This window comes from Mustelus asterias, chromosome 9 (assembly GCF_964213995.1).
Source record: "Mustelus asterias chromosome 9, sMusAst1.hap1.1, whole genome shotgun sequence".
NCBI classification, from domain to species: Eukaryota; Metazoa; Chordata; class Chondrichthyes; order Carcharhiniformes; family Triakidae; genus Mustelus; species Mustelus asterias.
The window spans coordinates 102,165,661-102,192,927 of NC_135809.1; the positions used below are offsets into that span (position 1 = coordinate 102,165,661).

The 27,267-nt window shown below is 41.7% G+C and overlaps 1 protein-coding gene across 4 annotated transcripts in view; it reads left to right on the forward strand.

Annotated features, from left to right (window-relative positions):
• The first annotated feature begins 5,677 nt into the window (after positions 1-5,677).
• tmem41b (transmembrane protein 41B) overlaps positions 5,678-27,267 on the forward strand; it is a 46,550-nt gene continuing 24,960 nt past the window's right edge. For all 4 annotated transcript variants that reach the window (XR_013498770.1, XR_013498769.1, XM_078220709.1 and 1 more), the window contains exons 1-3: positions 5,678-5,880; positions 14,448-14,565; positions 21,994-22,122. Coding sequence is in view for 2 of the 4 variants with exons in the window: in XM_078220709.1 (XP_078076835.1) it covers positions 5,766-5,880; positions 14,448-14,565; positions 21,994-22,122 (362 nt within the window). In the remaining 2 variants the exon portion in view is untranslated. The remainder of the gene's footprint in view (positions 5,881-14,447; positions 14,566-21,993; positions 22,123-27,267) is intronic.

The following is a 27,267-nucleotide window of genomic DNA, read 5'->3' on the forward strand; positions in this document are numbered from 1 at the left end:
GATTTTGACCCAGGAACAATGAAGGAACAAGGCAATATGTTTCCAAGTCAGGATGGTATGAAATTTGGAGATGGCCTTGGAGATGGTGGTGTTCCAATGTACTACTTCCCTGATCCTTCTAAATAATAGAGATTGTGGGTTTGAGAGGAACTGACAAAGAAACCTTGGTGTGTTGCTGCTTGAAAAGTGTAGATGGAACACACTGCAGCCAATATGTGGCAGTGGTGAAGGGAATGAAATTGTAGGGTTTGAAGCACCAAATGATCTGTTTCTGAGTAAAAGCAGCAGAATCAGAGAATCCCTACAAGGAACAAAGAACAAAGAAAAGTACAGGACAGGAACAGGCCCTTCGGCCCCCCCAAACCCTTGCTGGTCACGATGCCTTAACTAAACTAAAAGAAAATCTTCTGCCCTTACTCGGTTTGTACCCCTCTATTCCCTCCTTATTCATTTACCCATCCAGATGCCTTTTAAATGTTGCTAATGTGCCTGCTTCCACCACCTCCTCTGGCAGCGTATTCCAGGTACCCACCACTCTCTGCGTGAAAAACCTCCTCGGCTCACCTTGAATCTGTGCCCCCTTGTAATTGGCTCTTCCATCCTGGGAATAAGTCTCTGACTATCCACCCTATCTATGCCTCCCATAATTAGACCTCTATTAGGTCTCCCCCCAGCCTCTGTCTTTCCTGTGAAAACAATCCTGGTTTATTCAACCTCTCCTCATAGCCAACACCCTTGAGACCAGGCAACGTCCTGGTGAACTTTCTTTGCATTTGCTCCAAAGCTTTGACGTCATTCTGGTAGTATGATGACTGGAATTGCACGCAATACTCCAAATGCAGCCTAACCAAGGTTTTATATAGCTGCAACATGATTTCCCAACTCCTGTACTTAATGCCCCGGCTGATGAAGACAAGCACGCTATATGCCTTCTTAATCACCTTGGCCACCTGTCTTGCCACTTTTAGGGAACTGTGGACCTGCACGCCCAGATTCCTCTGTATGTTCTGCTGTTTACAGTATAATTCATACCTAAATTTGATCCTCCAAAATGCATCAGCTCGCATTTGTCCAAATTAAACTCCATCCACCATTTCTGTGCCCAAGTCTCTAATCTATCTATATCCTGTTGTATCCTCTGACAATCCTCGGCACTATCAACAACTTCGCCAATCTTTGTGTCATCCGCAAACTTACTAATCAGACCATTCACATTTTCCTCCACATCATTCATATATACAAACAACAGAGATTCTAGGACTGATTCCTGCAGAACACCACTAGCTACAGATCTCCATTCTGAAAAACATCCCTCCACCACTACTCTCTGTTTTCTATAATCAAGCCAGAATCTCATATGAATTTGGTTTTTGTACCAGTCTGCCATGTGGGACCTTGTCAAACACCTTACTAAAGTCCATACAAGCTACCCCCACAGCCCTTCCCTCATCAATTTTCTTCGTCACCTCTTCAAAAAACTCAATCAAGTTGGTGAGACATGACCTTCCCTGTACAATGTCATGCTGCTTGTCATCAACTAATCTATTTTCCTCCAAATGTGCATACATCCTGTCCCTCAGTATCTTCTCCAAAAGCTTCCCCACCACTGATGTCAGGCTCACCGGTTTATAATTTGCTGGATTATCCCTGCTTCCTTTCTTATACAAAGGAACAACATTGGCTATTCTCCAGTCCTCTGGAACCTCACTTGTGGTCAAAGAGAATGTGAAGATATATGTTAAGGCCCCAGCTATTTCTTCCCTTGCCGCCCACAGTAACCTGAGATAGCTGCCATCTGGCCCTGGGAACCTGACTACCTTAATGCAATTTAGGATACTCAACACTTCTTCCTTAATATATTGACGTTCTCTAGAACGTTTACACACCTATCCCTGACCTTCATATCCGTCATGTCCTTCTCCTTGGTGAATAATTTGTCTGAGCCCCTGGTTGCAAGGGATTCCCAGTCAATATGGGGGAAGTTAAAGTCACCCATCACAACTACCCTGCTTTTTTCACACCTTTTTAGTGTCTGACTACACAACTGCTCCTCTGCATCCTGTGGGCTGTTGGAAGTGCAGAAGGAAGTGAATACCAATACAAAGTACTTATTAAAGAGGATTTCACCCACTCCCTGTGATTCCACGCATACCTTCCCTCTATTGTCCTTGAGTGGGCCTACTCTTTCCCTTGCTACCCTCTTGCTCCTAATATTTGCATAAAAAGCCTTGGGATTCTCCTTGACCCTGTTTGCTAAAGACATTTCATGGTCCCTTTTAGCCCTTCTAATTCCACTTTTAAGTTCCTTCCTGCTTTCACTGTACTCCTCAAGGGCTTCATCAGTTTTTAGATGTCTAGACCTATCGTATGTTTTCTTTTTCCTTTTGACTATGCTTACAATTTTCTTTGTCATCCATGGTTCCTGAATCCTGCCATTTCTTTCCTTCATTTTTGTGGGGTCATGTCTACCCTGCACTTCAATCAACTGGCCTTTAAAAGCCTCCTACATGCCAGAAGTGGATTTGCCCTCAAATAGCCACTCCCAATCCATATTTCCCAGTTCCTGTCTAATTGGGATGTAATTGGCCCTCGCCCAATTTAGCACCCTCACCCAAGGTGATTTCCTTATCCATGACGACCTGAAATCTTATGGAATTGTGGTCACTAAACCCAAAATGCTCCCCCACTGAAACATTGATCACCTGACCTGGCTCATTCTCCAATGCCAAGTCTAGTATGGCCCCCTTCTGGTTGGATTGTCAACATACTGTATTCTGGACACATCTAACAAATTGCTCTCCATCTGAGCCCCTGGTTGCAAGGGATTCCCAGTCAATATGGGGGAAGTTAAAGTCACCCATCACAACTACCCTGCTTTTTTCACACCTTTTTAGTGTCTGACTACACAACTGCTCCTCTGCATCCTGTGGGCTGTTGGAAGTGCAGAAGGAAGCCATTCAGTCCATTGAGCCTGCATCAACTCTCTGACAGAGCATCTTACTTAGGCCCACCCATTCACCCGTCCCCTATCCCTGTAACCCTGCACATTCATCCTAATCTTCCCAATCTACTCATCTTGGGACACTAAGGGGCAATTTTGCATAGCCAATCTACCTTACCTGCACATCTTTGGACTGTGGGAGGAAACCGGAGCACCTGGAGCAAACCCACGGAGACACAGGCAGAACATGCAAACTCCACACAGGCAGTCACCCAAGGCTGTAATTGAACCCAGGTCCCTGCAGCTGTGAGTCAGCACTGCTAACCACTGTGCCATCATGCTGCCCAATAATAACTGATAAGTTAACCAAGCTGCTTCTCATTGAAACCATAAAAATAAAGTAATAAAGTTTATTTATTAGTCACAAGTAAGGCTTACATTAACACTGCAATTAAGTTACTGTAAAACTTACTGTAAAATGGCTTGACAATTGTCTGTATTGGCCATATACCTGATACCGAGACAAAGAACGATTTTAAAATTACAGCAAGCTAAAACCATTTTAAAAATTGCATACATCCTGTCCATGTAAAGTCATATAAAATACAGATATTTGTCCATTTTGCATCGGAAGAAAACTGATTTCATTTCATGTATGTCCTAGATTTCTCGATTTGTTTGTGTCAACCTTAGTTTAGTTGTAATATCCTCAACTCTGAGTCAGAAAATGTATCTGCTCAAACCTTACTTCAGGACTCGAGCACATAATTTAGGCTGACACTCCAAAAGACAGTAAGAAGTCTCATGACACCAGGTTAAAGTCCAACAGGTTTATTTGGTAGCAAACACCACTAGCTTTCGGAGCGCTGCTCCTTCGTCAGGTGAGTGGGAGATCTGCTCATAAACAGCATGCCCTATTTACTGTGTTTTCCCCAGTCCAACGCCGGCATCTCCACATCATGACTTCAAAGGACTGCATGGGTAGAGCTGCAGTATCGAGGTGTTAGTTTTTCAGACGAAACATTAAATCGTAACCCTGTTTAGTTTGTCCTGTAGCATTTGAAGGAACAGGATGAGGCTTTCCTGGATAACAGTCACAACCCAATGAGTACCACTAAAAATAAATTATATGGAATTAATTACATGGCTTCTTTGGAACATTGTTGCACATAATTTGGTTGTCGATGTTGCGAACTGACCAATAGCAACTGCATTTCAAAAGTAATTCATTGGTTTCAAAGTGTTTTGAGATAACATGAGATGTAAAAGGGGCTGTATAAATGCAAATCAATTTTTAAAATCTCGAATGCCACAAGTTCACACACTTTATAGACTAAAATTACTACAAAATTTATTTAAGTGATAAAGAACATAGCAAAGAATTCTGAATAGCTAACACCTGTGGTTCAGCCTCAGTGAGCTCATAACTTCCTCAGAATTGCTACCACTGCCTGAGGGTTCAAGATGATTGCATCAAGAGATAACATTTTAAAATATATTCTATAAGTAAGTTTCCAAATTGATGTATTGAAGTTAGACATCCTTGCGTTGGAATTTAATCTCTATCGCAGCAGTTAAAATGACTCTCCAGGTGGGGTGTCGGAATGTTAAATGTGTCTTTACAATGCAGTGCAGACAGCTTGTGGTTGTATGTCATTCAAAAAAGTCTTCTAAATGGAATGATTTTCAATATATTTTGTACATCAAGGCAATCACAAACAAGGCAGTGACTATGTTATATGGTCAAATGGATACAAAGTATAGTGAGGAGAGGTGATGAGATGGGCACTTCTGACCAGATTATCTGTTCTATTGGTGATGATGAATGAGGGATAAATATTGGCTATGACTCTGTGGAGAACTCCTCTACCCTTAGTGATGTGGGATGGTTTCATGTTCACTTGACAGGATGGGGCCTCAGTTTAACATCTTGTCCAAAATAAACAACACTTCCAACAATGCAGAACTGTCCTGGAGTCTCAGCCTACATTATATACTGAAGTCTCTGGACTTGAACACTCATCTTTTTTACTCAAAGATGAGAGAGTACTACCACTGACCACAACCAATACCTAAAAAAAAGTTTTACTTCACGTTTGAACATAATTATCTTTTAAGTAAGTAAACAAAAGAAAACACTGATATTAGAACTGAAGATCAAAGCACATTACTCTTAACATTTAACAATGATGCAAATCCTTATAATTGTTATTTTAAAATTAAATTTCATTTTAATAAAGGCTGTATAGAATACTAAAGAGGATTTATAAAGACATTGTGCATAATTAAACAACAAACATTATTATGAGGTAGAAGGAGGGCAGTTAGTTGTGGTTCATCATTTGAGTTTTGCATGCTTTGGTTTGATCTTCATGGAGAGCACTAATCAGGGTGGGGTTATCATTTAGGTCTGGGACACTTTCCAGTAGATAGATCCATTGAAGAATGATCTGGTTTGCAAAAGCTTTGGGTTATCACAAATCTCTTATTTGTCTTTTGTGCTATGAAATATACCAATAAATAAACCACATAAATATATAATTTGTTGGTGAATTTTAAAAGTCACAGCCTCAGTTCAATTGTTGGTTGCTAGAAGGAAGTTCACACCGAAATGCAGGGTTGAGGAGGAGGGGAGGAAGGGAGGAGGGGGGACATAGATCATGAAGTTACACCTCCAGGCCACAGCAGCGCTAGAGCTCTTGACACGTCTATTGAGCAGAGCGTTGTCGCTTTGTCGCGGTGTGAAAGGTGAAAGGGCGGGCTGGGCTGTGACTGCAATACGTCGCTTGTTCGCCGGTTTATTCGATCTTCACAGCGCAGCAAAATGGCCACGAAGAGTAGTGGTGGAGTGGTGAGGCGATCCAGAGTAATTCTGAATCATACTACCCGGAAAGAAGCGGCGCCCCTGAACACCACGTCTGACGGCGAGGCTGCTAAAGGTAACGAAAGGCAATGGTGCGCCCGGGGATGGTTAATGTCGATATGCGGGTCAATAGAGTTCGACTCAAGAGTTCGCAGAGGGGTCGAGAAGATTCCCTCAGTCTCTGGGACCAGGTTTGGAAAGAATTGGAATAATCGAATCTGGCGGTTACTGAGGTCTGTGAGAGTGTTAAGCAGTTTGTCTGATGGAGTTTTGAGACCAACAGCTCCGCTTAGAGTCGAACAGGAAACCGTGACAAAGGGAATGGAGTTTATGGTTTCATCTTTCATCTCCCCATAGGCAAGCTGGAAGAGAGTACAGTCTGACAATACAATGGTCAAGATATGTGTTGGTAAGGTCAAGCTGGATGCCACTGCAAGTCTACACGATGTCGGCGAAGGAGCAGTGTACAGTGCAATACCTTATCTTGTCATCTTGGATCTTGTTGGTCTCTCTTGTGGGGCTATGAATTGGATTCAGTTAGAATTTGAAATGGGTTTGTGGAGCAAGCAAGGAATGGATTTGGGTTTGCCTGGTCCGTTTTGAGCATTGGCTTTGTAACTTTAAGGAAAAGTAAAAAAAGTAAAAAGGGGGCAGTGTGCAGATAGAAAAGTTTTTATATTGCTTTCACAACCTCAGGACATCCCAATGCTCTTTTGGTTTTGGCAGAGGTGAGTAAAGTCTGATTATTCTTGATGTGGTCTGACCAACTCTGGTGATGGATTGTTAAGATGTGGAGATGCCGGCGTTGGACTGGGGTAAACACAGTAAGAAGTTTAACAACACCAGGTTAAAGTCCAACAGGTTTATTTGGTAGCAAAAGCCACAAGCTTTCGGAGCCTTAAGCCCCTTCCTCGCCTGAAGAAGGGGCTTAAGGCTCCGAAAGCTTGTGGCTTTTGCTACCAAATAAACCTGTTGGACTTTAACCTGGTGTTGTTAAACTTCTTACAACTGGCTTAACAATCCATCGTATGATTAAGTCTATGGTTAGAAATGACCATGACACACATGGTATAACACAGTAAGAAGTTTAACAACACCAGGTTAAAGTCCAACAGGTTTATTTGGTAGCAAAAGCCACACAAGCTTTCGAAGCTCTAAGCCCCTTCCTCAGGTGAGTGGGAATTCTGTTCAGGTGAGTGGGAACAGAATTCCCACTCACCTGAAGAAGGGGCTTAGAGCTTCAAAAGCTTGTGTGGCTTTTGCTACCAAATAAACCTGTTGGACTTTAACCTGGTGTTGTTAAACTTCTTACTGTGTTTACCCCAGTCCAACGCCGGCATCTCCACATCACACATGGTATAAGACAGAGAGGCTGAAGTAGTGGGTAAGGTTGAGGGGATGGTGGTGAGTCAGGAGAAGATTGAATTTCGAGGGGAAGGAATGCGATGATAGAAATTGCACTCACAGCATAAGTTGCTCAGTACAGCAACTGATGTGTTATCACCATAGCAGATGCTAAATGCCGAGCAAACCAAAACCCATAGGGAAACTTGGCTTACTGGACCATTTTTTTTTGTATTCTGAAAACGAGAAAGAAATATACTGATCTCAGCAGTGCTAAGTCCTGTAACACTTTTGGGATTTTAAACTCACTTGAGAAAGGAGCAGCGTTCTGAAAGCTCATGGTTCCAAATAAATCTGTTGGGCTTGAACCTGGTGTTGTGAGACTTCTTACTGGGATCTGAAAAGTCAAAGATTTATTAACAAGAAGAAAAGGCTTAAGCATACAAGATTAGTTACACAGTTAAAATTAGTCTTACAAAACATTCCCCCACAAAGTCTCTCTTCTTGTTTGGACCAAAAGTAAACACCATCCAAGTAATAATCCCCTTTAAAGATGTTTAACTATAAAAATCCAGTAATATTACCTCCTAGGCAAAACTACTCTTACTTTAATGAGACATACCACATGACGTTGCACTTATCACTTCCACTCTATTGTGGAAATCCAAAACTTCAAAACAAAACTGCCTTTTTTTTACAGCCTTGAGACTTTTCTGGCTTCAATCGATGGCTGGTTTAAAGTACACCTTCTCTCCTGGCCCAGAGCTGTTTTCAGCAGGTCTTTCTCACACAGCCAAAAGCATTAAGATCTCAACATCTCTCTAAATATTCTTTGCCTTAATCTACAATTCCATTGCCTTTGGTACTTCTTTGATCTTTTCTAAAATATAATTTTTTTTCGTATTTTCCTGTTGCTCCCACTTTTATGTCAAATAACATTTAATGACCGTACCTTGTTTACTTATGAAACCTTTGCAAGCTGTAAGAGCCTTTTTATTTCCCTTAGAAATTTAACACACACTCAACTTATGTAAAGAACTGCAAATGTTAGATCCAATCTACATACCTTAAACCCGCCGTAATATTTGATTACAAATGCACAAACCGAACACCTCTATCCTTTAATGTCTTAAACCTCCCAGACTCTCTGTCTGTCATAACTTTACCCCAGTTCATTTAAATCATTTACACTTGCACGCCGCCTTTACAGAGACCAAAACTGCACCGAGTACTCCAGGTGTTGTGTCACGAAGGTCCTGTACGGCTTTTGTAAAACTTCCCTTTTTCATTCCTTTTCAATAAATGCCAATGTTCCATTTGCTTTTCTAATAATTTACTGTACCTTCATACTAACCTTTCCTGATTCATGTAGTGGAGCACCTCGATCACTCCAGTTCTTCAATCTCTCTCAATTTAAATAGTATACTGTGTTTCTATTCTTCCTGCCAAAGTGGACAAGTTCACATTTTCCCCATATTATACTCCATCTTTTGAACAGTCACTTAGGCTATCTCTTTTTAGACTAGTCCACTTGAGAATTTATTTACTTAACTATTTTGGTGTCATCAGCAAATGTAGCTACCATACATTCGCCTCTTCATCCAAGTCATTGAATTGACTTAACAATTAAAATGCCCATCTCAGTTGACACCAAAGAACAGTGAACAAAAAAAATTACAGCACAGGAACAGGCCCTTCGGCCCTCCAAGCCTGCACCGACCATGCTGCCCGACTCAACTAAAACCCCCTACCCTTCCGGGGGCCATATCCTTCTATTCCCATCCTATTCATGTATGTGTCAAGACGCCCCTTAAAAGCCACTATCATATCTAAACAATTTGGAGAATGCGGGCATCGATCCCACTACCTCTCGCATGCTAAGCGAGTGCTCTCTACCATTTGAGCTGTACCCGAACAGGCGCTGGAATGTGGCGACTAGGGGATTTTCACAGTGGTTTCACTGCAGTGTTGGTGTAAGCCTACTTGTGACTATTAAATAAATAAAATAATTCCCCACAATACTAATTGTGCAGGGAATTTAGCCCTGCTGATGAAATTCCTAACTGATATTCTATATTGCTACAAGGGCAGCAGCTTTCCTTCCCTAAAGCATATTGTTTGCGTTGGTTGGGTTTTTGTAACAATTTACCAGCTTCATTGTTAGTCTTGCTGATGCCAACTTTTTTATTTTATTCCCATGTGTACCCTAAAAGTACTGAATTGAAATTCACAAATGGCTAAAGTGGGATTGGAACTCCCATTTTCTGGATTATTAGTCCAGCCATGTGGGTTATTAATCTCGTAATTAAAATTGCATTGCTGTCATTGTAACAATGGTAAATATCTATGCAACTTTTTAATTGCCTTAAACCAATTTGGGCAACTTCATGCTCATTCCCCTGTGCTATTCTACAATTGTGAATCAAGCTGTAAAGAACTTTTGTCATAGATGGTTAGTAGGACAGCCTGTTTGAGCTACGTTAGCTGATTTTACAATATATTCATAATCCTGATTTGTCAAATTAAACAGTTGGTCCTTCAGTGTTGCAAGTGTTCCAAGCTGGCATACACATTTAGGAGAAACCCAAATCCATACTTCCAAACATGCAATATTTTGGTATACACTTATTTGCATGCAATATTGAACAAAGAGGCAATGATGTTAGATTATCAACAACAACAACTTGTATTTATAAAGCGTCTTTAATGTAGTACTTCTGAGGAGCATTATCAAACAAAAATTGGCACTGAATCATATAAGATGATATTAGGATAGATGACCACAGCCTGTGTCAAGGAGAGGGGTTTTAAGGAGAGACACAGCAAGATGGAGAGGTTTAAGGGGTCCCAGAGTTTACAGTTCAGGCGACTGAAGGCCTGGTTAATGGTGAAGTGATTAAATTTGTGGGATGTGCAAAAGGACATAATTGGAGGAGCTCCGAGATCTCAGGGCTGGAGAAGATTACAGGGATGGAGAGGAGCAAGGCCATTTGGATTTGAAAATAAGGATGGGAATTTCAATATTAAGGCATTGCTCAACTAGGAGCCAATGTAAGTCGGCGAGCATACGTGTGATGGGTGAATGAAACTTGCTGTGAGTTAGGATATAGGCAGCAGAGATTTAGATAAGATTAAGTTGATGGAGTTCTGACCAGGAGATGATTGGAATATTGAGCCTAGAAATAACAAACGCATGGATGAGAGTTTCAGTGGTAGCAGAGTTGATCACCAATTGGAGGTCTGGTCTTCCACATTCCAGGAATGCAATTTAGCTCCCTTTATTTCTGTACATTGACTTCTGATTATGGTTACTTGAAATGGTTCCTGTGTGTTTTCATTCAATATTATGGCCTTCATTACCTGTATCTGTCAACAGCTGAGATTCTTAGTCACAAGACTCTGTATAAACAGACATGGGAATAACACTCATACAGTTGTGTCATAGAGCTTGCCAAAAGATTGTCCCTGATGTATTTATTAATTATATGAACAGAATTTAATCTCTCACAAAAGTAAAATGTACTTTGTCATCCATCCGTTAGGAGAATTTCATTTTTTATGTGAGGTTATACTATATTAATTGATCAAAGACTGACTGCTACAGGTATTCTAATAATTATGAAGAAGTGATTGTAAACTAAATTAAACTGCAGGAAATTAAGTGAAACCATTACAAGTATCATATTAACTGGTGCTCAAGCCTATGAGTGAAACGGTTGTCAGTTCCGGACTTGCATAATCTAGGCTGTCACTTGGGGAGTGCGTTAAGATCACAGGGGTGGTCAGCGGAAATGTTTCTAAGATACCCTGAAAGCCTTCTTGAAGAAGATAGGCTTTGACCTCAACAGCTGGGAAGAGCGTATACTGGACTGCTCATGATGATCACAGAATGACCAACTAACCAATGACTGACTGCTGGTTTTGGTTTTCTTCGCCCCCTCTTAATGCTGTTTCTCCCTTCCTTACCCTTTTACTTTCCCTTTTCCATCTCCTTTACCTTGCATTGACTTCACCCCAATTTCCTACAGCCCCTCTCTCTCCCCTCCTGACTTTTTCTTTCTTTCGCCCTCTCTTTACTCGATGATTAGTGCAAGTGCACTCCTGTTACTTTACTATGGAGTGCTGCATTGCCAGAACTACTCTTAGGCAAATGCATTTGTTAATTGAGCTTATTTGCCTATTCCAGCCATTCAAATGGATGTAAAGGATTCCATCACATTGTTTGAAGAAGCACAGAACTGGCTAACTTTCCTCTGTACCTGAACTATTGATTCATCTCGTTGCTGTTTGTGGGCTTTTGCTGTGTATAAATTTCTAACATATTTATCCTGATAATCGACAACAGTTCTAAAAGGGTAATTCATTGGGTCTGAGAATTTGGAAGCTTTGAGAGATGTGATGAGTTACTTTTCTGCCTTTTTTCTTCGTTCTGGAGGAGGTTAAAGAGTTAAGTTGAGGAAAAAAGCCATGGAAGGATTAGAAAACAAATAGAAGTATAGAGGTGTTATGGGCCAAGAACCATACATTGGTCTACATAATCAGCAAGCATGAGTGATAAGCGAACGGAACTTGGTATTAGTTAGGATACAAGCAACAGAGTTTTGGACGAGCTTAGATTTAGGGAGGGTGTAAAGTAGGAGGGAGGGTGTAAAGTAGGAGGCAGGCCAGGAGACTATTGAAGTAGTCAAGTTTGAAGATAACGATAGCATGAATGAGGATTTCAGCAGATGATGACTTGAGCAAGGCAGGGGTGGATATGAACAAGTTTATATAAGTGAGGTGGTAATAGGAGAAAATATGGGGTTGGATGATTAATTTGGTCAAACAGGATGCCAAGTTTGCAAATGATCTGTATCTCAACAAGTGACCAGGGAAAGGGGTGGAATTGGCGGTGACTAGGGAATGAGTTTGTGCAAGGTATTACTATATTATTTGAACAAGAAAGACTGATTGCCACAGGCAATCTAATATTAATGACGAAGCTGTGATTTTAAACTAAATTAAACTGGGAAATTAAGTGAAACTGTTAAATGTATTATATTAACCTCAGAGTGAAAAGGTTGTAGGTTCAGGGCTTACATAATCTAAGCTGTCTTTGGGGTGTATGTTAGGATCACAGCGTGTTCAGCGAAAACATTCTAAGAAAGCCTACTTGAAGGAGGTAGGCTTTGACTTCAACAGCTGAGAAGAGAGTGTACTAGACTGCCTATGATGGTGGCATCCAGAGGTGAAGACAATGGTTTTGGCCTTCCCGTCGTTTAATTAATGGAAATACTTGCTATACCAATACTGCATGTCAGGCACGCAGCATGATAAATCAGAGGGAGTGGCGAAGTCCTGAGAGTTGATTGCACTGTAGAAGTGGGAGTCGTCAGCATACACATGGAACCTAACATTGATTTTGGATGACATTGTTGCTTCAGGAAACTTGAAAGATGACAGTACTCCTGGTTATTCAGGCAGGTAATTTCAAACAGGTACACGAATAATATTCAGTTTTTCAGGTTAAATGTGATGTGCACAAAAAATATTTTTTTATACAAACCCAATTTGGCAGACCAAAATTTCTAACATTGGTCATGCTGAAGTTATGACTGCGGAAAGACAACTGTTAAAGAATTGACATATAATGAGCCTGTGGATTATGAACATACTGTCAAGAAAGCAAAATGTAATATTCTTTTGCTAATGTCATTGTCATATTTCTTATGTACTTGATGACAAGTTGTTTGGGGTTGTAAGTATGGTAATTTGGAGTAAGAGACAGGGCACCTGCTTGGATCTTCCAGAAGACAGCAGGATAGCTGAACTCCCAGAACACAGAACCAGCTGTTGTCAGCCTTCGAGGACACCCTAAGAGAAAACAAAGGCACTGTATCACAAAAGTTACTGGAATTCTATAAATTTTAAAATCTGTGAGGCTAATTGCAGAACTAAAAAGGGAAAGTCAGCTCAGGGTAAAATAAACAACTTTGGAACTGTTTTAAAGCACTTTTACTGTATGAAGCCTTTTTTGTGTTTTTTTTATTTCTTAAACATTTACTTTACTATCAAATCATCACGAGGATTTTTAGGTTAGGTGGATTAGTCATGGGATTTTTAGGTTAGGTGGATTAGTCATGGTAAATGCATGGGATTACAAGGCGAGGGCCTGGATAAAATGCTCTTTCGGAGAGTCGGTGAAGTCTCAATGGGCTGAATAGTCTCTTTCCACACTGTCGGGATTTTAAGTAGTCGGGGGCAACATTTCTGGATCTTAATGTCTCTCCTCATGCTATACAAATTGAAAAAAATGTTTTGGCAGCTGTTTCAAGTTTCCCTTTGGGACTTGGGTAGCTCGGCATTTACCATCAGCCGCGCCATAACAATACGAAATACAAGCAGAAGTAGGCCATTCAGACCCTGGAGCCTACTCCACCATTCGTAAGATGTGGCTGATCTGTTTGTATTTCAAGTTCCACATTCTTATCTACCCCTGATAACCTTTGATTCCTTTGTCAGCAATGTTGTAGACATTGTTTCAGAATAACTTGTTGGGGAAAGATTTAACCAATTATATTCATTCATTAAAAGTTGTTTTCTTGTCAGTATCATTTTGAGAAAGTCCCTGACAAAACTGTGGAATTGGGGAAAAAAGTCTTTTTCTACTTTTGCCATAATATCTGAACTAGAATTCTGATGTTGGAAAATTTAATAAGAAAAAAAATACAATCAGTATAAAAGAAACTCGCCACTTGTTTAGTGAAATTTTACTTGCTCTAAAGACAGTATTCATGACATTTTGCTGAGTTATGTGATGCAACTAATGGTTGATTACCTTGAATAGTCTATGATGTGTCTAACAAGACCCAGATTTTAGTAGCACTTTGACTAACCTGCCTTTGGCAGATGTTGAGGGATCATCCTCCTGATTTTCTGAAATGGAGTTTAGGCACCATTGGAGCAAAAAAGAGAAAACGAGAATAAAGGTGTCACTTGAGAAATGAGATTTAAGGAAATCTGAAGTTTGGTGAATTGGGAAATTGAGCTCGAAGTTTGGTTTATCAAGCTCATTGTCATACTTTGTTTTATAGTGCATCTGTGAAACATCTTGGGGCATTTCATTATGCTAATTGTGTTATATAAATATAGGTTGCTGTCAGCATTTTGGTTTATGCGGTAAATTATATATGCATTATTAGGTGTGAAAGAATTGTCCAAATTGAGTCATAGGACATAATATGTTGATGTGTATTTTAAGCTCTATATGTCATGGAAATTATTTCTAGAATGTCAGTTGATGAAGTTTTGTACTTTTAGGGAAAACATCGTTGGAGGGAGGATCAGCACGGACGTCTATCTTTATTCTTCTCTCTACCTTCTCCTCAGCTGCTTTTGTTATGTACCTAGTATACAGGAATTTCCCAGAGCTTGATGAGTAAGTATTTGTACAATTGAAAGGAAGCCTACTCCCTGTGTCAAGTTAAAATGCCTCAAGAACTTCATGCAATTAATTACATTTGTTATGTAATGTCTGCTATTTCCACAAGCAGATACAGTGATTAAGTGCTGCAAAAGCAATAAAATAAATTGCTGTAGATTATATTTATTTTTGTTGTTGAATTTGATTTTTCACAACTGGCCAACAGCACACCAGAATCTTGCTCGTCCAGCATTAAAACTTTAATATGCATCCGTTTCGGCAAGCAATGTATTTTCTCCCAAACTAGGTCTAATGACTGTTTAAACAATGCACTACTGCAAACTGTCTGCAAAATCCATTTAAAAAGAGTTTCTATGAATCACAGCAAACAGATTTTGTGACTGAACTTGGAGAAATATCTTCTGATTAAAGGCAGGGTGAATTCACATACAAAATACAATGAATAGAGAACAGTTACACAGATTATGTATGGAAAAATCAATCCCAATCATTTACAGTTCTGTGTTTTCTAATTATGATCACCCGGGCACTTAGCCAGAATGGAGATGCTTGGTTGGGAATAGTGGTGTCATTGTTTGTGGTAAAAAGAAATTTAATTGAATAGTAATGATATGAGCATCTGATAATGGCTATAGAATGTGAAATCCGTTATTTAGATACACCACGATACTTGAAAGAATATTCATGAGCATTTCTCATGTAACTTTATTCCAATGTGTAGATCATCTTCGTGTTGAATCCTCTGGCAGCCTTCTGTCTGGTGAGACGATGGTTTACGCCTTGGTGGTCAACTCTGCGCTAAACATAACTTGGTGGGCTCAGAAGCCCCATTCTGACTTTGCAGTCTCTCCTGCACTTGCTGCAGATGAAGGCAATGGGCTGCGAAGAAGCAAGAATCGCTGGCCTCTGTTTTCTCTGGCCGCCTTCTCAGCCAGAAGAGCTTTCTGTTTCTTCTTGACTCTTCTGATGTCCTTATGAACAGTCACCCTCCAGAGGTCTGATCGTCAGCGACTATCTACCAATTGTCTTTATCGATATCTGCCATCTTCATACCTCATTTGCATGTGACCTTGTACCGAGGTATAGGTGTCCAGTCTGCCATGACTCACTGGTTAGTTCACTGTTCAGAAGGCTTTGGGCATAAAGCCAACGTTCACATGCACGTGACTGAGCCATCACAGATGTCATTGGCTGAGAGTCTCAGAAGGGAGTCTAGCCCAGAACCAGTGCATTACTGTCCTTAGTGTACATCCCAACAGTGGAAGCTACAGAGGAGTCCAAAGAGAAATTTTATTCCAGCCTTGAACAATTCTTGCCTCAAGTCCCAACGGACAACAAGCTGATCCTCCTTGACAACTTCAGTGCTAGAATTGGAAAGGACACAAACCAGGGAGGTTTAATGGGTAGAGAGGAGTGTAGGAAAATCCAACACCAATGGCACTCTATTCCTAACAAAATGTTTAGAACACGGCCTTGTCACAACCAACACCTTGTTCCATCAGCGAAACAAGTAAAAGTCCCCATGGCAACACCCTCACTCCAAGCACTGTCACCTGCTTGACTGTGTCATCATCCAAGTGACATGCATCGTCCAAGTGCCATGACAGGAGCTGGCAATTGCGGAATGGACACTATCTAATCTTCTCTTGTGATCAACATCAATTTAGCCCCAAAACAGCGATGGCAACAGAAACAATGCCGCAGGAAAATCAGTGCTGCGCACTCAAGGACCCTGGGAAGGGAGCCTTATTCAGATAGTGCCTCACTGCCAATCTGACTAGTCCTGGTAACGCACAATGTCTACATCACTTAGTCTGCCCTCCAAGCCTCCATAATTAACACCTGCAAAGAGAGGCTTGGTCACTCCACCAAAAAAACACTAAGACTTGTTTGATGAGAATGACCGGGAGATCAAGGAGCTGATGAGACGGAAGCACAAGACTCTTCTGAACCTGAAACAGCAACCCAACTCGAGGGCAAGAAAACAGCTCTACAGACGGCTGAAGGCTGAGATCCAGCAGAAAACCCATGACCTAAAGAACAGATGGTGGCTGGAGAGAGTGCAGCAGATCCAGCAGTTCGCCGACAACTATGGTGTGCAAGGTTTCTTTAGTGCAGTCAAGACCACCTCACTGCTCTGGCAAGAACTGAGGGGTGCTCCTCAAGAATGGAGAGAGACAGTCAGCACCTGCTGGAAGGAATACTTCCATTACCTCCTTAATAGAGACTTTGTCTTCAACATGAGTGTCCTTGACTCCATCCCACAGCATGTGACCTGCCACCATTTCAGCACAACCCTAACCTGGCATGAGGTAGAAGAGGATGTCGAACAACAAGGCGTCAGGAGCAGATGGAATCCCCGAAGAAACAATATCGGTGTAAGTACATTACCTCATTTCCCTTCAAGGCAAAATACTGCAGATGCTGGAAATCTGAAATAAAGGGAGAATGCTGGATAAACTCAGCAGGTCTAGCAGCATCTGTGGAGAGAAACAGAGTTAAACAAAGTTTGTCACCATCCTCTGCTGCCTCCACAATGACGTACAAGCTGTGATCCTGACCAACAGATCCACTACAGACCCAATTCACGTTCGTGGCACGACAAAGTTGTGGACAATGTGGACTGTTTTCCATACCTTAGGAGCCATACCAATGAGAGCAGCATTGATGATGAGATTGAAGACCATCTTCAGTATGCCAGTGCAGCCTTTCTTCGTCTGAGGAGGAAAGTGTTTGAAGACCAGAACCTCAGACCCAGCACCAACTCATGTTTTACAAAACAGTATAATTCCCCCCCTCCTCTGTGGCTCAGAGACATGGACTATGTGCAGCAAACAGCTCAAAATCCTGGAGAAGTACCACCAGTGCTGTCTCAACAGGATCCTGCCAATCCATTGGCAGGATAGGCACAGCTTCTTGCTCAGGCCAACATCCTCAGCATCAAACCATTTTGGCCACACTTAATCTGTTCTGTTGGGTGGGCCACATTGTTTGCATGCCTGACACAAGACACTCAAAACAAGTGCTCAGCTCAGAGCTTTGTCACAGCAAACACATGTGGGTACCCCTGACCCATGACTGCCCAGAGTAGAGGAAAAGCATCTGGGAAGGAGCTGAACACCTCGAGTTTCATCAGCGAGAGAAACCTGAAGCAAAGTGTTGACCGTGAAAGAAAAGCATGGCAACTTGGGCATCCCACCCACTCCTCCAACTACCATCTGCCCCACTAGGGATAGAAACCATAGCTCGCACATTGGGCTCCTCAGTCAGCTGAGAACTCATTTGTGGCCTAGACACAAGTCATCTTCGACTCCCAAGGGACTGTCTAAGAAGAAGTGTTGTTGATAGAATTAACACGATTCAGGACCTCAGATGGAGAACTGACCCACTATGAGATGCCATGTCTGGGACAGTGAAGGTGGAATCTGTTTAGCCTTTTCTCTTGCTGGGTCTCAACTATAGAGGAGTGCACTGAGAACACAGGAGTTGGTAGAATTACAATTTTTCGTGTTCTTCTTCAGGTTGCTGTTGTTTCTCACACTTATTCAGCTTGTCCATTGGAAACGTTGTAGCTGTTATGTTCGTATTGATATTAGCATGAAGTAACAGATTGCTGATAGTTGTGGAGCCTAGATATATGAAGCTATCCACAACCTCCTGCATCAGAGTTGGGGACCAAGTGTAGTGTGTCAAAATTCGCAGATGACACTAAGATGGGTGGCAGAGCAAAGTGTGCAGAGGACGCTGAAAGTCTGCAAAGGGATATAGATAATCTAAGTGAGTGGGCGAGGGTCTGGTAAATGGAGTACGATGTTGGTAAATGTGAGGTCATCCATTTTGGTAGGAATAATAGCAAAATGGACTATTATTTAAATGGTAAAAAATGCAGAGGGACCTGGTGTCCTTGTGCAAGAATTACAAGGAGTTGGTTTGCAGGTGCAGCAGGTAACTAAGAAGGCAAATGGAATTTTGTCCTTTATTGGTAGAGGGATGGAGTTTAAAAACAACGAGGTTATGTTGCAGCTCTATAAGGTACTGGTGAGGCCACACCTGGAGTACTGTGTATAATTTTGGTCTCCTTACTTGAGAAAGGATATACTGGCACTGGAGGGGGTGCAGAGGAGATTCACTAGGTTGATTCCGGAGTTGAGGGTTGGCTTGTGAGGAGAGACTGAGTAGACTGGGGCTATACTCATTGGAATTCAGAAGAATGAGGGGAGATCTGATAGAAACATAAGATTATGAAAGAAATAGATGAGACAGAAGCAGGGAAGTTGTTTCCACTGGCAGAACTAGAACTAGGGGGCATGGCGTTAAAATAAGGGGGAGCAGATTTAGGACTGAGTTGAGGAAGAACTTCTTCACCCAAAGGGTTGTGAATCTGTGGAATTCCCTGCCCAGTGAAGCAGTTGAGGCTACCTCATTGAATGTTTTTAAGGCAAGGATAGATAAATTTTTGAACAGTAAAGGAATTAAGGGTTATGATGAGCGGGCGGGTAAGTGGAGTTGAGTCCACGAAAAGATCAGCCATGATCTTATTGAATGGCGGAGCAGGCTCGAGGGGCCAGATGGCCTACTTCTGCTCCTTTTAAGTTATGTTATCGCATTATCAATGCTGATTCATAGTGATATTGTAATGTCCTGGACCAAGATGATCATTTGCTGATGGTCAAACTCTGCTCTCTTCAGGTGCGAGAGACCAAACTCCTTTCCGGAGTGAGAGTCTCTAACTATTTACCACTGAAGATGTTCCTTGGTATGAGTTGCTACTGTGGCATGATCAGTACAGAACAACTCTCTTAGCACACTTTTGTCTTGGGTTGTGTTGGATGCAATCAGAACAAGATTAGTCTCAGTATCTAGTAACAAGCAACATTATCCTCTGCAAGGATTATATAAAATTAGATGATGCAGCTCCTTTGAAAGCTCCAATGGATAATTACACCACCATAGACTTATGTCTCAGTTTGAATTCTGGATCTGTGTTGAGTTCCATTGGTTCTGGTTACTGTTGTCACCATTGGTATACCAAAGGGGATAAAAATTGACCTGGCGTGCTTCTCCTGATTTCCGTCCAATGACCCTTTGTTGGCAAGGTTCTTCCAATGTTTGGTGAGAATAATCACATGTAAGATTTACGATGTTCCCACAATTTAAGTGGTTTATTGCAGTGGCTCAAAGATGAAAAATGGTCAAGAAGGGAAGATACCAGAGAGCTGCTAGCTATGTTGGAACTGTGCTCCAAGATGAATGGGCAACACGGTGGCACTGATTAGCACTGCTGCCTCACAGCGTCAGGGACCCGGGTTCAATTCTGGTCTCAGATCACTGTGTGGAGTTTGCACTTTCTCCCCGTGTCTCATGGGTTTCCTCCGGGTGCTCCGGTTTCCTCCCACAGTTCAAAAATGTGTGGGTTAGGTGGATTGGCCATGCTAAATTGACCGTAGTGTCAGGGGGATTAGCAGGGTAAATGCATGGGGTTATGAGGGTAGAGCCTGTGTGGGATTGTGGTTGGTGCAGACTCGATGGGCCGAACGGCCTCCTGCACTGTAGGGATTCTATGAAATGTTTAATAATATCTAACTGTTTGTCTACTGTTGATTTCACCACTTTTCCCTAGTTTATTTGGGTTTTAAAATGATGCATTTTCAGTTGTACGCATTATCACCAATGTTCACAGTATGAATTCAACACAAAATAGTAATTGAAAATTAAATATGTATGTTAAAAATTAAATTCTGAAAAATCAAAGTTAATTATATGCAATTAACTAATCCGACACTGACACTGTCCTGAAGCATTACCTTTAATTCCTTGTCCTAAGCTTCAAATCTGTCCATGACTTTGCATCACCCTATCTCTAATTCCTCCAGCCTTAAATTCATGTACACAACCATCAGTCTTCCAAATCTGTAATTTGGTGCGTGTTCCAAGCACCCACCACACTCTGCGTGAGAAACTTCCCCCACACGTCTCCCTTAAACTTTCCCCCTCTCACCTTGAACCTGTGTAATTGACACTCCCACCCTGGGAAATAGCCTCTGACTATCCACCCGGTCTATGCCTCTCATGATTTTGTAGACCTCTATCAGGTCTCCCCTCAGCCTCCATCTTTCCAGTGAAAATAATCCTAGTTTATTCAACCTCTCGTCATAGCCAACACCCTTAAGACCAGACAACATTCTGGTGAACTTTGTTTGCACTCTCTCCAAAGCTTCGACATCCTTCTGGTAGTGGGATAACTGGAATTGCATGCAATACTCCAAATGCAGCCTGACCAAGGTTTTATATAGCTGCAACATTATTTCCCAACGTTTATACTCAATGTCCCAACTGATGAAGGCAAGCTTGCCATATGCCTCCTTAATCACCTTGGCCACCTGTGTTGTCACTTTTAAGGAACTGTGGACCTGCACGTCCGGATCCCTCTGTATGTTAATGTTCCTAAGGGTTCTGCCATTTACAGTATAATTCATACCTAAATTTGATCCTCCAAAATGCATCAGTTCACATTTGTCCAGATTAAACTCTATCTGCCATTTCTGTGCCCAAGTCTCCAATCTGTCTATATCCTGTTGTATCCTCGGCACAATCAGCAACTCCACTAATCTTCATGTCATCCGCAAACTTACTAGTCAGACCACTCGCATTTTCCTCCAGATCATTTCATATACATATACTACAAATGACAGAGGTCCCAGATCCCTGCAGAACACCACTAGCTACAGATCTCCATTCTGAAAAACATCCTTCCACCACTACTCTCTCTCTTCTACGATCAAGCCAGTTCTGTATCCATCTAGCCAGCCCACCCCGAATCCCATGTGATTTTGGTTTTTGTACCAGTCTGCCATGTGGGACCTTGTCAAACATCTAAAGTCTATATAAATTACATCCACAGCTCTTCCCTCATCAATTTTCTTTGTCACGTCTTCAAAAAACTCAATCAAGTTGGTGAGATGTGACCTCCCCCGTACAAAACCATGCTGCCTGTCACCAAGTAATCCTTTTTCCTCCAAATGTACATATATCCTGTTCCTCAGTATCTTCTCCAAAAACCCCCACCACAGACCATCAGGGCTGTGTCAATCCTTTGAAAGAGCTATCGAATAAGCTCCACTCCATTGCAGTAGTGGAGGCTGTTTGGTTGACTGGTTACTTAGAATTGGATCTGCTCATATTGAAGGCAGTGGTGTCTCTTCCCACCCCAATACCACCACCTCACACATCTTCATCTCTGTCCATCAAATGCAATTAAGATTATTCATAGATGTGATTCAAAGAACATAGAGGGTGAAGCTGGATCATCCAACAAAAAAAATGTACTATGGGAAATATTTTCTATCAAGTAATAGCATTCAAATGATATTTGCCTTAAAGCTGTTTATTAACCTTATCATTCTGTCTTTTGATTTTTAATAGAGAGGAGCAAAAGACCATTGTAATTCCGAAAGACATGGATGATGCCAAGGCATTGGGAAAGGTTCTTTCCAAATACAAGGACACCTATTATGTACAAGTATTGGTAGCATACTTTACCACATATATTTTGTATCCTTTCACATGTAATCAGCACCATGTTTGCATACTTACAAGGTGGAGCACTACTTTATTAAATAGATTCTAATGTTTTTTGAGCTACACAATGTGCTTGTACACTATGTACTTCGAAAGAAAGCTCATTTTTGCTTGCATAATGTGCCCTTGGTTTTGATGGTGCCACTGGGGGAGACATGAAACAGATGTGTGACACACAACGCACAAAGAAGGAAGGAAGGAAAAATCAAGAGTCAATCTGTGCTGTACTTGTAACTCTTAGCATTAGATTCAAGTAGTTATGGTGAAGCCCTCAATGCTAAGGAGTGGTTGTGAAGGGAACTGAAAACAGGTGATTAAAAAATACATGTAAATGACTCCGAAAAAATATAGCGCATCTCCTGTTCACGTTGCTTTCTGTATAAAAATAAGATGACTTCACTTAATAGATGAAGGTTGCAGAATGTTCAAAAAAATGTGTTTCACTCTAAATAGTTAGATTTTGGGAAAATAAGAAAGGGACCCTTGAGTGGTAAGTAGCCAAAATTTTGCCTTGTGGATGGAAACTATGATGGATCCATTAGCTCATGAAATTACTTCATTTTACAAAAGACTGTAGTAGCAGGATGGTTATTGATTCTTTTATGGTTTAGTATTGCGTGAAACACTATTTTTCTACTTTGGCTTTGAAGAACATCTCCTGTGTTTTAACTTGTGTTATGCTGTATGTACAAGAGTGTTTTCACAGTTAGAGATATGCAGTCCTGATGCTGGATAAAATGTGTTGTACATCTCGTCCTCATTGTTCATATATCAGCCTGTGGACTGAATATTAGCGGGCTATTTAACTGCAAACAACCACGTGCCCATTTTCAGCATGAGTTGCAAAAAAATAGTCAAAAGCTGTAATTGTGGCTGATTCCATTTTCTCCTCCTCAAACCATGGCACTGAGTCCAATTGTAGCATCCTTTTGCCAGCCTGACAAATCGGTTAAATTAACAGTGATCAAAGAGCAACAGTAGTTAGCACTGCTCCCTCACGGTGCCAAGGACCCAGGTTCGATTCCTGGCTTGGGTCACTGTCTGCACTTTCTCCCCGTGTCTGCATGAATTTTCTCCGGGTGCTTCGGTTTCCTCCCACAGTCCGAAAGATGTGGTGGTTAGTGCATTGGCCATGCTAAATTTTCCCTCCGTGTACCTGAACAGGTACCGGAGTGCAACTAGGGAATTTTCACAGTAATGTCATTGCAGTGTTAATGTTTAAACTTTATTTATTAGTGTCAAAGGTCGGCATACATCAACAGTACAATGAAGTTACTGTGAAAATCCCCTAGACGCCGCACTCTGGCGCCTGTTCGGGTACACTGAGGGAGAATTTAGCATGCTCAATGCACCTAACCAGCACGTCTTTCGGATTGTCGGAGAAAACCGGAGCACCTGAAGGAAACCCACACAGACACAGGGAGAACGTGCAAACTCCACATAGACAGTGACTCAAGCCAGGAATCGAACCCAGATCCCTGGCGCTATGAGGGAATGTATGTCTACTTGTGACACTAATAAATAAACTTACTTAATTCTGGTGCAGTAGCTTTTTCGCCCGGTAGAATGGTAACAATTTGCATTTGTAGTAGAGTCTTCATAAAGTGCTAGCAAACAAAATTTGACACTGCCACAGGAGGTATTAGAATAGTTGATCAAAACTTGGTCAAAGAGGTAGGTAGTAGGAGCACTTTATTAGGAGAGCGGGACAGAGAAGTTTAGGGATGGGCTTCAAGAGTTTGCAGCTTAGGCAGTTAATTACATGGCCGCCAATGGTGATCAAAATCAGGAATGAATAAGAGTCCAAAATTGGGGAGCACAGAGTTCTCAGAAGGCTGTAAGGCGGAGGGAGGCTAAAGGAATAGAGAAATGCAAAACCATGGAGGAATTTGAAAACTTTTAAATTGAGATTTGCCAGACTGTGTGCTAATGTTAGTCTTGTAAACAGTGGTGATGGTTGAATGAAACTCGGTGTGAGTTATAATATGGGCAGCAGAAATTTGAATGAGCTCATTATGGAGGGTGCAGAGTGGGTGGGTGGCTGGAGAACATTGAAATAGTTGTATTTAGAGGAAACAAAAGAATGGATAAAGGTTTCAACAGCGGATGAGGTGAAGTGAAGATGGGCAATGTTGATTTTATTTTTGTCACCTATTGGAATACTGTGAAAAGTATTGGTTTTGCACACTATACAGGCACATACCGTTCATAGAGAACATCAGGAAGAAGGAAAGGAGAGGGTACAGAATATAGTTCTCCAGTCATAGCTAGGTGGTAGAGAAAGATCAGCTGAATATACAGTAGGTCGATTCAAAAATCTGATGGCAGCAGAGAAGAAACTTCTTGAGTCGATTGGTAAGTGATCTCAGACTTTTGTATCTTTTTCCCGACGAAAGAAGGTGGAAGAGAATATGTCCACGGTGCATGGGGTCCTTGATTATGCTGGCTGCTTTTCCAAGGCAACGGGAAGTGTAGACAGTGTTAATGGATGGGAGGCTGGTTTGAGTAATGGACTGGGCTACGTTCACAGGCCTTTGTAGTTTCTTGCGGCCTTGGTCAGAGCAGGAGCCATACCAAGCTGTGATACATCCGGAAAGGATGCTGTCTATAGTGCATCTGTAAAAATTGGTGATAGTCCTGCGAAAGTAGAGATATTGGTGGGCTTTCTTAACTATAGCATCAGTGTGCAGGGACAGAACGGGTTGTTGGTTATCCGGACACCTAAAAACGTGAAGCTCTCGACCATTTCCACTTCATCCTCATTGATATAGATAGGGACATGTCCTCCACTACGTTTTCTGAAGTCGATGACTATCTCCTTTGTTTTACTGACATTGAGGCAGAGATTATTGTTGTCGCAGCATTTCAGCAGATTCTCTATCTCTTTCCTGTACTCCTTCTCGTCATTGTTTGAGATCTGACCCACTACGGTGGTGTCATCTGCAAATTTGAAAATAAAGTTGGAGGGGAATTTGGCCACACAGTCATAAGTGTATAAGGGGTATAGTAAGGGACTGAGGACACGGACTTGGGAGGCACCATTGTTTAGGTTAATCATGGAGGAGATATGTTGCCCATCCTTACTGATAGCGGTCTGTGGGTTAGGAAGTCTAGGATCCAGTGACGGAGGAGCTGAGTCCTAGGCTACAGAGTTTGGAGAGGAGTTTTGTTGCAATTATGGTGTTGAAAGCTGAGCTGTAGTCAACAAATAGGAGTCTTTGTTATCCAGGTGTCCCAGGGTTGAGTGTAGGGTCAGGGAGATGGCGTCTGCAATGAACCTGTTGTGGCGATAGGTGAACTGTTAAAGAGGTGGACGTAGCCCACTGTGATGATAAAGGATAGGGGGGTCGGAAGCTCATCTGTGGGTCAAATAGGACACTAAGGTTAAATAAAGTCTCATTCAGCCTGGACAGATACATTCAGTGTTCAGCGAACATGGTTTTGTGGTTGGGATGAAAGAAATGACTTTGCCCTTCCCAGTATTTAATTGGAGGAAATATTCTGCTCATCCAACACTCGTAATGGAGGGTCAAAAATGAGTGATGGTAGTTCTGGGTGTTGCCAGCACAGATATGGATCAACACAATCTCAGTTGTTCTTCATTCCAATTGTTGAGTGTCACATTTTTCAATGTCAACTTTACTCCCCATTACCCCCCTCCTGGCAACATGATCATATGTTTCTCAAACACTATTCATGTGAAAAAGTAAGTTAAAATGTAGTTAAATGTTTCAGATATATTTGTTTGTAGGAATGAGCATGTAAGGAGAGTGTTACAGGACAGTCATGGTACTGAAACTCTTCCTTTCAACTGGAAAATTTGCAAAGTTCTGTTTCGGAAAGAATTTGCAAACATGAAGTACCTTTTATGAACCCAGGATGTCCCAAAGTTCTTTGCAGCCAATAAATTAATTTTGATGTACAGCCACTGCATTAATATAGGCGGTCAGGGCGGCACGGTAGCACAGTGGTGAGCACTGCTGCTTCACAGCTCCAGGGACCTGGGTTCGATTCCCGGCTTGGGTCACTGTCTGTGTGGAGTTTGCACATTCTCCTCGTGTCTGCGTGGGTTTCCTCCGGGTGCTCCGGTTTCCTCCCACAGTCCAAAGATGTGTGGGTTAGGTTGATTGGCCATGCTAAAAATTGCCCTTAGTGTCCTGAGATGCGTAGGTTAGAGGAATTAGTGGGTAAATATGTAGGGATATGGGAATAGGGCCTGGGTGGGATTGTGGTTGGTGCAGACTCGATGGGCCGAATGGCCTCTTTCTGTACAGTAGGGTTTCTGTGATTCTATAATAGGGAAATGCAATAGCCAATTTACAGGTTTAATACCCCACAAATGACAGAGATGATGATCAGAATCTGTTTTATTGATGATGCATGAGGCATAAATGTTAGCCAGGGCTATGGGGAGTACACTACCATAGTACTTTTATATTTACTTGCGCAGACTAAAAATAGCTTAGTTTAATGTTTCATCCAAAAGATTAACAGTTCAGGACTTCCTCAGCTTGGGTTATGTTTTCAAGTCTCTTGAGTAAGACTTGAACCCACAAGCTTCTGCCTCTGAGGCAGGAGTGCGACCACTAAGCCAAAGCAGACAATTTTCAAATGCTTTTTTTTGATTCTCATCCACCCCTTTCAACATATGTCAGATTATCTCTGTAAAGCATGCAACCATGGGAGTGCTGATTGGTAACCAGTCCTTTTCGTTATAGAAAAATAAGAACTGCTCTCCTGGTGGACAATTGGTTTCCTCTCTTTCAGGCTGGTGCAGGAGGACTCTAGAAGCAGGCAAGGCAGTGAATGCTTTATATAGATCTAATCTGAATGCAGTTCTCACTCTATAAATACTTGTGATGCTTGTTGACTATCAACAAATTTGTGTGAGGGACAAGGATATCTTGTGCAGGATTACGGGATATGGCGAGGGAGAGAGCCTGGGTAAGAATGCAGACTCGGTGGGCGAAATGGTCCCCTTCTGCATTTTTGGGATTCTAGGATTATATCAATTTTTTCTTCACCTTGAGCATCTACTGCTCATTACCTACAAATTAATTGGTTTGTTTGGAGATTCTCAATTTTATTGAAACATTTTATTTTAATTGTCTCCACTTC